Raw genomic sequence first — 12,472 nt, forward strand, 5'->3', positions numbered from 1 at the left:
TTCTCTACCAACTATTCTTTGAATTCATAAGGTTTTAACACTTGAACCAAGAAAGTTAATTTCAATTAATTTCTTGGCATTATGCTCGTTTTTGATCGATGATCTAACAAGACTTTTGTTCGCTTGGAGGCTTTGTGCTTGAATTGGGTAAGCTTAAACCAATCAAGGCTGTACTTATAAATTCGTGGTCAGATGCTCTAGTTTTAAGAGTCTTACTCTTATCTCAATTGCCTAGCGTCGCCCAATTGATAGACCTAAGCTGGAGAAATGAAAAATATGCTTGTTCAAGCAATGTTTTAAGAATTATGCCTCATTAAAAACTCTCCCGCCCGGGTAGAGAAAAGAGTGCATAATGTTGTATCCTTTGACTGTTTTTAGTCAACTCATCACCTGTCAACTCATCACCTTGTTAGCACAAGATAAAATATAATATAACACATTGACAATATCAAAACTAGTTGTTCTTCTTCATGATACGGTTTGAAGAACAAAATAATCAACTTTTGTATTTAAAACTGCAGCTTACCATTAATTCATCTTCACATATAAATAATACATAGTGAGTGGACTAAACCTCTTCGCCCAATGTTTTAATTTCCACGCCCAAGTAAGAAAAACTAATCTCAATCTCCTTTTATTTTAGCAGCACAATCACATTTACTAAATTTACCACATTCTTTTCAGGATGAACATATGGGCTTTCTTAAAAATACTTCATTCTTTTCAAGATGAACATATGGGCTTTCTTAAAGTTTGTCAACTGGCCTTGGAAAATAACAAATGCTTCACTTTCAAAAAACACTAAGCCCGAATACGAAATGCCAGAATCACTTGTAATTAAAATCATTGATGAAAGAGATCCAGTTTCAAATAAATCATCACATCGCATAGTTGTGGAATCATATTTAAACAATGTTAATTTTATTCTTTGAAACATTATCAATCCCGGTAAGATATTCAACAACAATCAGTTTAAACTCAACCACAAATTATAGGAGTTTAGCAACTAATAGCACAAACAGCCCCAAAAGGCCAAGATTATGAATAAACATATAACATGAGTGAGTTTAGAGGGTACCACTTTCGAAAGTCACCGACACAGATGTCAAATCTTTTTGCCCCTTTGGGACTTGGGCGGGGCGGTCCAATTTGCATCGCAGGACAACATCTCATTGTGGCATTTGATCAAACACTTTGTGTGCAATGTTGAAATCTGAAATTTGCACAAAACAAATGACAACAGAGGGTGAAAATTTGCTAGCCCAAAGAGAGCATCGACTCAATGAAAATGTCAAAGAAACTTTTAAAGGAAAAAGAGTTAGAGAAAAGGATCAAAGAAATCGAATGGCTTGAAGAGTCATCGGTCAGGGTCGATTTCGGCAGGGCGAGCATGAAAAATTTCGATTCAAAGGTGGCGGGCATGAGCGGTTGCAACTCCAAAGTGGCAGTTGAGACAAAATAACCGTTTAAATTTAGAGTTAGCGGTTGATATTGGGTGGGTGGTTTCAACTCAAAAGTGATGGCTTCAGCGGTTGATATTGTATGTCCCGTCATCAAGCATCAAATTTCGCCCGCGTCTGGGCTTCTGCCCCGCCGTTAAAGATCGCGCCGCGAATTTTTGTTCTCCTCTTCGTCTCCTTCCCTTTCCCTCGATCTGTCTCCTGATGTTAAATTTTTTGTTTGATGTCACCAATTTCGTTCGCCCTCCTCTTTGATGTTAAAGCTTTATTTCCTTTTGAAACTGACATTTTGACAGAGATTTACTGCATCGTTTTCCCTTCAATTTCGTTCGCCCTCCTCTCTCAGAAGTAGAAATCACATAGCCTCTTGTTTGTGGTAGTGGGGATTTGTTTTACAGAAGCCCCACGGTGGGCGCCAATGTTCCGGTCTGGAACTATCAAGCAAGAGCTAAACAGTTTGAGAGCGATAGAAAACTGACAAAATGAGAAAATGTGTGAAAAGTTAGATCCCCCACCGCTTGGGTGGTGTCTGATATTTATAGATTGGTTCTGACCCGCTTGGTATCATGGGTCGCCCGGCCCATTATGTGTACAAGTATTGCAAAGCCCACAATATTACAAAGTTAGTAAGCCCATATCAGTAATGCATATTTTCTAAGCCCTCGACGCTTAGAGAATTAGTGCGCCCCCTAAGCCCATATCAGTACAATCATGTAATAGAAGGAAGCTACAGAGTAGTATATATGTAACAACCAGTGAGTGCAGTAAACAAATTAAATCTCCCCTGTTGTATGGATATTGCATAAAATTGAAGATGAAGATTGCTCTGAAAACACGATGATTGATGAAAGTACATGATGGGTTACAAAGGAGCTGAACATTCAAGGTAGCAAATTCATATGCCAAATTGCATTAAAGACCAATATTACTCATGCGTATTTGGATATCCCAAAAAAATCGGTGGATGGGGTGAAGGGTTTGAAAGAAGGAGAGGTTGGTAGTCGTTGGGTTCAAGGGTTTCAAATCCTACAGCTCATTAACTGAAAAAGAATGATATTTCATTCATTCACACACAATTAGGCTTGGTTTGGATAAGGGAGGGAAATGAGGAAGATACACATTGCATTAGATATCACTTTTCCCTCTCATTTTTGCTTCCCAAATTAGGAGGAATGAAATCAAACAAAATTTAGTGAAGTATTGAAGTTATCTCTTCATCCTCATTGTTGTGAAGCCAATATTTTCAAGTAATCCAAAATCATCCTTTCCTTTTTTTTTCCTTTTCAAAATCATGTTTTTCTTATGAGAGTGAAATACCTATGGATGATTGTGCAATCTCAAATTCAAGAAAAAACTAAATCTCCTAACACTTAATTTGAGTAGCCTCTGTAACATGGCGTGAAATTTTGTCATGTTACATAGACTAACAAGACAATTAAATTTGATCCTAACCTTGAAGTAAACAACGAGTAGTTATTTTTAGACTGCTTAAAGCCTTGTGCAAATCAAGTAGAACATTTGTTGAACAAATATATACTTGTTTAATTTGGACTATTGCCAATTTGCCATTGAACCTAGTAACTAAGTAACAATTGCATATAAACAGGCATTCAATAAAAGAAATAAATCATATGTAATAATGATATTTATTTAACTTTTCAATAAATAAAATTTGAGTGAATTCGACTTTGGTCACCACCACAAGACAGGGCATGCATCCGAGATTAAGTAAAAAAAATTACAAAGCTAAGAATTATTTTTTTTTTTTTCAATGACCACACCCTTAAGAAAGTGCATTGAATTTGAAACCAAACCTCGTATGAGGTCAATACCCTCACAGAGAAAGCGGGTAGAGATGGAGTCTATTCACCGGAGAAGCGAGAATCTTCAACAATGGAGAAGAACTAACCAAAAAATGGACCTCATAGTTCAGTCAGATTCTCCTGTTGTATACCATTCTCACCGTTCGCCTCTGCAATTGCCACAACTGAACTCGTCAATTCGGACCATTGGAACCCTAGCCTCTGCAATGCGTTCGATCCTGCAGCTGCTATTGTGATTCTGTTCCACTATGATTACGTTGCTCCTCAGGCACTGTAACACCACCGACGTGTTTCTGCACCAATTCCATGAATTGCTAGGGTGAGTATTCATATTTCATCATCCTTGGATAATGAGTAATTCATTTTCAAATTACTCTGGAACAATTTGAATTAGTATCATATTAATCTCAATTTATAACGCACAGTAATTCATTTGGAAATGAAATGATAATAACTGGTTGCTACTGATGCTGTTTGGTTTAGAATTTAGATGGAAAGAAATGGCAACTGAAGGTGAGTAAATAGGCCTCACCAACAATACCAGAGGCTGAACCAGAAACCATTTAAGTAGCTGAATAAGCTTCCCCATTAAGTAATCGAGTAGTATCGGTAGGACTATAGCTCGAAAAACATGAGAAAAGAAGGAAGTATAAAAATGGACAGAGTAAAAACCAAGGACTGATTCTTATAATTATTTGTACCTTACATTCAAGTGTGGTAAGTTCATTTTGCAGGCACCCAGATAGTACAACCAGACAGAATGCGTCCTTTCCAACTCTGAAGCATCCAATTGCTGTCTTCGTCAATCACAAAATTATCGGGTTGCCATTTCTTTAACTTGCTCCTAAACTTAGCCATCAATTTCTGATTCAGAGGAAGCTGCTTGAAACCAGCCCTTGTGTTCCTAATCTGCCACTGTTTGTATGTCTCAGGCCTCTCAAGCCTCTCAAAACCTTCACATGCTATCACATTCATAGAGCTCCGACCCACGATCTCTCTCTCACTCATCATCCTCCATTGGTTTTCCCGGGACCAGACACTGTCAAGCATGTCTAGAATAGCAGAAAAATGGAACAAGGCTTCCCTAAACCGTGTGATAAAGAAAGGAGTGCTAAAAGATCCATTAATGATGGCCTGAGCAAAAATATCTGGATTTATCTTCCTGATCAAAAGCAGTACAGCATCTCTGGGACTGTTCATTTCACTAGTCTCATCTAACAAATTCTTGAACCTCATCATGCAGTTTACAGCAACAAACTCGTTGCTCTTAATTTTAAGGTCTTCAACTCGAATGGTTTCCCAGTTCCGTGATGCTATGGCAATGTACTCAAAGGGAACATTGAACCGCTTGCAATAGTTAGCCAAACGACGACCAGTCTCCTCAATCCTTTGTGTGGGGCGAAAGCCAGGTAAAGGGAACTCTATCCCTGTGATCCTCAGCTTGGGAGGTCCACCATCTCTTTCAGATAAAAACTTGATGAGTAATGGCCACTGGAAGCCATATAAGATACCAAAATCAATAATATGAAGAGATTCAGCTTTTGCCGATGCTTTCTGAATCATTTTGTTAACATAGAAATGTGCAAACTTTTTGTTCGGGTTAGGAGATAGATAAATTTGGTAACCTTTGTAGAAATCATCAGCAGAGGTTGTCTTGTGGGCAGGAGTAGAATTAAATAATTGTGCACCTGAACCATCCCCAACCAAGCGTGCCTCAAGGCCATTGGCAAAGTAATGAGCCAATCTTTGTGACCCATCACCAAAGGGAGAAGAATGCTGCCTTATCTGCTTTAGAAGTTCACTAGCGCCCCTCTTATCATTGGTATGAATAGCTTGTGCACAAAGAAGCAGAAGAGCCCTCACGTCCACCGTTTCCTTCTTCCTGCCTTGTTTCTTTGGATGAGCCTTCCCTACATTAGATGAAGGTGGCTTTTCATCTTGCTGTTTCTCTTTTGCTGCGCCACCCCGTAGGGAATCATGTTCATTACTAAGTGGCAATTGTTCCATATGTACCAGCACTCGATCAAACATATCAGATAAGTCATCCACCTCATCAACAACACCAACTGCTGATTGCTTGTTACTTCTCTCTTCTTCCTCAAAATCACTTTCTCCACGCTCACGATTCTTTCTACTACCCTTTAACCCAAAAGAATTCTCTGCAACTATCTTCGATGATTCTCCACATGACTCTACACCAGTCACAATCTGGGGTTCTGGAGGAAGAAGAAACTTGGTAGCTGAATCTGCATCACTGAAAATATTTTGTGCCAACGGTTTGGTAACAGAAGAATCGAAGTCTAGCAGCCCATGAGAGTTAAGCTGAAACACATGCTCATCGAGAACTGCAACAGGGGTATGCAGAGGAGGGGAATTCAACTCACAAGAATTGTAGTGTAAATTGCTGATGTTGTCACTGTCACTGCTAGTAGTTTCACCGTAAGGGCTTTGAACATTTAAGTGCTGTTGATTTGGTGGAAGAGATGACTTATTGTCTATGAGAGCATCATGGAATGATTTCTCTGTGAGTTGCAGGCTCAGGGAGTCATAAAATGGACCCTGTTCAAGGTTCTCTTCCATCAGAATTTGGCTTATGAACTCGGTGGTTTTTGAGAAGTCAGTGTCTTCCAGAGAAGGATCTGTCACCGAGTTCATGGACATGGATGTCACAAAACCTTCTTCTACAGAGCTCGTATTTGCTGCAAAACCAAGGGGGTCAACATCTAAGAGGTTCCCATGTTGATGAAACACATCCCAGTATGCTGCATATGGATTTGGATCCGTGACAAATATGTTCCCTTCTTCACAAAACTGGTATCCATTTGTGAAATCGTTAGCACCAGAAAAGGTTGAATCCATCTTCTTTCCCTTTTTTAGAAGCAGTCACCAACTGATCTCAATGCTTCTGTTAAAAAAAAAAAAGCAAGAACATAAAAGAATATGGATGCCTATCAAAAAAAAAAAAAGAATATGGATACATGAGAGAGAATAAATATTAAATAATAAGATATGGTTGTGAGAAAGATTTGAATTCAACTTATCATGAAGAAAGATTGGTGATCAAGAAAGAGGGATTAAGAATTCGTTAAGGGAGGAGATGATGTTCAGAGATATGCTCAGGTTTTTTGTTAACTTGTAGTGCAACAAGTCTTTCTGAACTTTGACTATGAGAATAACAAGACATTACAGGAAACTTCCTAAATTATGAACATTCAATAGAAAGGAAAAAACTTGCAGAAAAGTAAAGATTCAATGATAAGACATCTTTGAGATATATATTAAGAGATATAAACCAATGAATAAAATTAAGAGGAATTGAAGATGGGAATAAAATGTAAGTTAGGAATTGAAGATGTAGAGTGCCAACTTCCTGTCCCCGGTCCAGAGAAAAATCACAAGTGGGAGAACATGGGAGTCTCACTTCACTATTGTCAGTCATCACAGTAACAAAATTAAGAGGAGAAACTTCCTAGTCTTGGTCCAAAGAAAACTCAAAAGTGAGAGAACAATTTTGAATGCGCTTCCTAGTCTTGGTCCACAAGTCTTTCCAGCTTGAGACGGTGGATGAGGTGAAAGGTTTGAAAGAAGGAGGTGGAATTGAACTGAAATGACATTGTATTCGAATCAGCACAATTAGACTTGATTTGGATTGAGGAAGTGGTCCATTATTTGATTTATTTAAAATTAGACTTGATTTGGATTAAGGAAGTGGTCCAGTATTTGATTTATTTAAAATTGGATAAGCGGAATGAAATTCAGTGTTACACATTTTATTAGATTTCATTATTTTCTCTCATTTGTTTTCCAAATTAATTTAGGAGGAATGGAATCAAACAAAATTTAGTGACGTATTAAAATTATAAATTTATCTCTTCATCCTCATACTCATGTGAAGCCAATATTTCCAAGTAATTGGAAATCATAGTTCAAAAATAAAGTAATTGAAAATCATACTTTATTACTTTTCTTGTAAGTGTGAAATACCCTTGGATGATTGTCCAATCTCCAATTCAAGGAAAAACTAAATCTCCTAACATTTTTTTTTAATTTGAGTAGCTTTTGTCCTCGTAGGATAACTCAAGTGTTATGAGTTGAGAGACATATGAGTTGGGTAGGGGGAGGTCCAATGATCGATTTCTGGTGGGTGCAATTTATCTTTCTGATGTATTAAAAAAAATTGAGTAGCCTTTGCAACATGGTGTAGGCTTCTTGTAACATGACAAAATTTTGGTCAACTAGAATTATGTCACATTTACATAGACACAATTAAATTTGATCTTTTGAACTAAACAAATAGTAGTCATTTTTATACTGTTTAAAGCCTTGAGCAATCAGGTAGAACATTTGTAGAACAAATACTTACTTGCTTGTCTTAATTCATAAAAAGATTTATTTAATTTGCACTATTGCCAAAAAAAAAATTATAATGTGGGGCAAGCTAAGCTTTGAAAACTAAACTAAGACAGGCTTAAAAAAAAACTTCCAAACTTCCTCCTAACAATGGGAGGTTACAACCTGGTGGGTTTCTTGGAGGAAATGGATTCCTAGGTCGAAGGTGTGACCATGGTTGGCAAGGAAATCTGTAAGGACGTTGCCTTCTCTTATAGTGTGGTAGAACTTTAGGTCTAGACATTCAGGTAATAGTGTTGGGTGGGTTCGGCTTCTGTCACATCTCAGATCATGACATCTATCTAGGGTCATAGTTCGCTTACAAAAACACTTACACTACAGATTATTCACCAACATAACCCTCATATCGGCGGAGAAATCAAACACACGATCTGACTAGGATTATTACATGCACTCGTAATTGAACAAAAGTTATGCTACATTTCATGTGTTAAGACATCATAAATTCCTAATTTACATAAAAAAAAATTAAAAAACTAAAAAGTATAAAAAAAAATTAATAACCACACCCTTCTTTTTTTTTTGTACAACGGAAAATAATGACCACACTCTTCTAAGTTCTAGGCCTAAGTTCTAACTCAACTCAACGATTAAAAACATATTTAACTCATTATTTGATTTGTAAAATATTCCTCATCATCTCCCTCCACAATTGTTAATACTCGTCAGAAACTCAGAAAGCGTTCTTTGATACTTTCGGCATCACAGAAGCAAAATTAAAGACCCACTCTAGTGATTTCGCATGAGAAGTGCATTCAATTTGAAACAAAAATCCCTGAATTCTGCCCATCGGAACCCTAGCTTCTGCACTCGCTTTCGATCTCGCAGCTGTTACTGTGGTTCTATTCAACAAAGTAAGTAATGATGATCCTTGGATAATGAGTAATTCATTTTAAGTTTACTGTGGAACAATTTGAATTAGTATCTTATTCATCTTAATTTATAATGCACAGTAATTCATTTGGAGAAAAACGATAATCACTGGTTCCTGCTACTGCTACTGCTGTTTGGTTTAGAATTTAGATGGAAAGAAATGGCAACTGAAGGTGAGTAACTAGGCATCACCATCTATACCAGAGGCTGAACCACAAACCATTTAAGTAGCTGAATAAGCTTCCCCATTAAGTAATCGAGTAGTATCGGTAGGACTATAGCTCGAAAAACATTAGAAAAGAAGGAAGTATAAAAATGGACAGAGTAAAAACCAAGGACTGATTCTTATAATTATTTGTACCTTACATTCAAGTGTGGTAAGTTCATTTTGCAGGCACCCAGATAGTACAACCAGACAAAATGCGTCCTTTCCAACTCTGAAGCATCCAATTGCTGTCTTCATCAATCAAAAAATTATCGGGTTGCCATTTCTTTAACTTGCTCCTAAACTTAGCCATCAATTTCTGATTCAGAGGAAGCTGCTTGAAACCAGCCCTTGTGTTCCTAACCTGCCACTGTTTGTATGTCTCAGGCCTCTCAAGCCTCTCAAAACCTTCACATGCTATCACATTCATAGAGCTCCGACCCACGATCTCTCTCTCATTCATCATCCTCCATTGGTTTTCCCGGGACCAGACACTGTCAAGCATGTCTAGAATAGCAGAAAAATGGAACAAGGCTTCCCTAAACCGTGTGACAAAGAAAGGGGTGCTGAAAGATCCATTAATGATGGCCTGAGCAAAAATATCTGGATTTATCTTCCTGATCAAAAGCAGAACAGCATCTCTGGGACTGTTCATTTCACTAGACTCATCCAGCAAATTCTTGAACCTCATCATGCAATTGACAGCAACAAACTCGTTGCTCTTAATTTTAAGGTCTTCAACTCGAAGGGTTTCCCAGTTCCGTGATGCTATGGCAGTGTACTCAAAGGGAACTTTGAAACGCTTGCAATAGTTAGCCAAACGACGACCGGTCTCCTCAATTCTTTGTGTGGGACGAAAGCCAGGTAAAGGGAACTCTATCCCTGTGATCCTCAGCTTGGGAGGTCCACCGTCTCTTTCTGATAAAAACTTGATGAGTAATGGCCACTGGAAGCCATATAAGATACCAAAATCAATAATATGAAGAGTTTCAGCTTTTGCAGATGCTTTCTTAATCATTTTGTTAACATAGAAATGTGCAAACTTTCTGTTCGGGTTACAAGATAGAAAAATTTGGTAACCTTTGAGGAAATCATCAGCAGAGGTTGTCTTGTGGGCAGGAGTAGAATAAAATAATTGTGCACCTGAACCATCCCCAACCAAGCGTGCTTCAAGGCCATTGGCAAAGTAATGAGCCAATCTTTGTGACCCATCACCGAAGGGAGAAGAATGCTGCCTTATCTGCTTTAGAAGTTCATTAGCACCCCTGTTATCACTGGCATGAATAGCTTGTGCACAAAGAAGCAGAAGAGCCCTCAAATCCACCGTTTCCTTCTTCCTGCCTTGTTTCTTTGGATGAGCCTTCCCTTCATCAGATGATGGTGTCTTTTCACCTTGCTGCTTCTCTTTCGCTGCACCACTCTCTAGGGAATCATGTTCATTACCAAGTGGCAATTGTTCCATATTAACCAGCACTTGATCAAACATATCAGATAAGTCATCCACCTCATCAACAACACCAACTGCTGATTGCTTGGTACTTCTCCCTTCTTCATTAAAATCACTTTCTCCACGCTCATGATTCTTTCTACTACCCTTTAACCCAAAAGAATTCTCTGCAACTATATTCGATGATTCTACACAGGCCTCTACTCCAGTCACAACCTGAGGTTCTGCAGGTAGAAGAAACTTGGTAGCTTCCTCTAATCCTCTCCTAAATTGGGAGACAGAATCTGCATCACTGAAAATATTTTGTGCCAATGGTTTGGTAACAGAAGAATCCAAGTCTAGCAGTCCATGAGAGCTAAGCTGAAAAGCGTGATCACCTATAACAGCCACATGGGTATCCAGAGGAGGGGGATTCAACTCACAAGAATTGTAGTGTAAATTGCTGATGTTGTCACTGTCACTGCTAGTTGTTTCACCGTAAGGGCTTTGAACATTTAAGTGTTGTTGATTTGGTGGAAGAGATGAGTTATTGTCTATGAGAGCATCATGGAATGATTTCTCTGTGAGTTGCAGGCTCAGGGAGTCATAAAATGGACCCTGTTCAAGGTTCTCTTCCATCAGGATTTGGCTTATGAACTTGGTGGTTTCTGAGACGTCAGTGTCTTCCAGAGAAGAATCTGTCTCCGAGTTCATGGACATGGATGTCACGGAACCTTCTACAGAGCTTGTATTTGCTGCAAAACCAAGAGGGTCAACACCAACATGTTGATGAAACATATTCCAGTATGCTGCATATGGATTTGGATCCGAGACAAATATGCTCCCTTCTTCACTAAACTGGTATCCGTTTGTGAAATCGCTGGCCCCAGAAAAGGTTGGATCCATCTTCCTTTCCTTCTTTACAAACAGTCATGAGTCACCAATGCCTAACTCAAATACTCAATGCTTCAGTTAAAAAAACATGAACATAAAGGAAAATGGAACCATGCGAAAGAATAAATATTAAATAATTAGATATGGTTGTAGGAAGGTTTGAATTCATCTAACCCTGAATTAAATTATTGTTCATTCATTTTGAGAAAGAAAATGATTTGTCGAGATGCAGACATTTGGTGTCTTTTAGATGGATGTGTTATTTGTATATTCAAATATCATATTAGATTTGTATGAAAGAGGGATGGTAATTTCTTAAGAAAGAGAGATGCTCGGGTCTGTATATAGTTTTGACTTTTTGACTATGGGAGTATTGTTCACTACAAACTTTGAGTATTGTTTACTACAAACTTTGATTTCTAAATTTGTGCAGATAAAAACATGGGATTTAGAGAAAAGTAGGTAAGTTTTGCCATGTAGATGTCTTATCTGACTCGAACATGATTGTCTTAGTCGAGGATACATGTGGTTTTGAAAAAGTGTTTAAAAAATTCTTAATTTTTATATAATTTTTTTACTCAAACACTCATATGAGAGTATAGGAAACTTCCAAAAGATAAGCATTCAATGCAAAATATAAACTCATCCTGGACATTAAAACATAAACAAATGTTATACCCATAAAAACATAAATAAATGTTGGTGTAATACTTGTCTCTAAATGGTATTTCAGTTGATGGTGTGGGAGCTGGGATTTAGAAAGGTTCATTGGTATTCTGACTGTTCTGAGTTGGTTGATGTGGTCACTGCCAATTTTGATATCACTTGATATTGGCATCATACAACAATTCAGTAGATAAGGGAGTTGCTTTGTCGGAGGTGGGAGATCAAAGTTAGTCATATTCAGCGAGAACGGAATAGGGTGGCGGATGCATTAGTAAGATATGCAACCCGGGTTGGATGTAGAAGGCAGATTCGGAAGGACCCATCCTCCAATGTTGTGTCGCTGCTGTGCCAGAATGTGTTAGTTTAGTTTTCCTGTGTAACCAATGGTATTTCAGTTTTTTATAGTACCATCATATCAATGAAATATTGACATGTCAATTAAAAAAAAATTGAGTTGAGCAATTATAAACTTACATGCTAGTTTTTAATTGGTATGTCAACATTTTATTACTGAAACAAAAAATAAACATAGTTCGAAAACATAAGATTCCAATCTGGTGAGGTCCATAGATTTTAGATTCGGACTATTATTGAACCTCATTGTTTTAATCGGATCAAACCGATTGAACAAATCAAGTGGCCGGTTTATTTGGAAAAAAATTGGTAAATTAATAACGAGCGGGAATGATTAAAAACCATCCGAGCCAATATTTTT

At 37.8% G+C, this 12,472-nt stretch overlaps 2 protein-coding genes across 3 annotated transcripts; both read right to left on the reverse strand.

Annotated features, from left to right (window-relative positions):
- Window positions 1–3,078: 3,078 nt before the first annotated feature.
- Window positions 3,079–6,914, reverse strand: LOC130740561 (scarecrow-like protein 34). 2 transcript variants are annotated; one of them, XM_057593210.1, is made up of 3 exons: window positions 6,651–6,913; window positions 3,985–6,188; window positions 3,079–3,576 (listed from the first exon to the last, which is right to left on the reverse strand). In XM_057593210.1, exon 2 carries the CDS (start codon window positions 6,140–6,142, stop codon window positions 4,007–4,009), a length of 2,136 nt encoding a protein of 711 aa, XP_057449193.1. In that variant the 5' UTR covers window positions 6,143–6,188; window positions 6,651–6,913; the 3' UTR covers window positions 3,079–3,576; window positions 3,985–4,006. The 2 variants fall into 2 exon arrangements, with proteins under 2 accessions (XP_057449193.1, XP_057449194.1); XM_057593211.1 differs by having other exon boundaries at window positions 3,990–6,914.
- A 1,977-nt stretch (window positions 6,915–8,891) lies between these two features.
- LOC130740562 (scarecrow-like protein 34) lies at window positions 8,892–11,358 on the reverse strand. The gene has a single exon (XM_057593212.1). It carries the CDS (start codon window positions 11,101–11,103, stop codon window positions 8,950–8,952), a length of 2,154 nt encoding a protein of 717 aa, XP_057449195.1. The 5' UTR covers window positions 11,104–11,358; the 3' UTR covers window positions 8,892–8,949.
- Between the last annotated feature and the right edge of the window lie 1,114 nt (window positions 11,359–12,472).

Source organism: Lotus japonicus, chromosome 2 (assembly GCF_012489685.1).
Source record: "Lotus japonicus ecotype B-129 chromosome 2, LjGifu_v1.2".
NCBI classification, from domain to species: Eukaryota; Viridiplantae; Streptophyta; class Magnoliopsida; order Fabales; family Fabaceae; genus Lotus; species Lotus japonicus.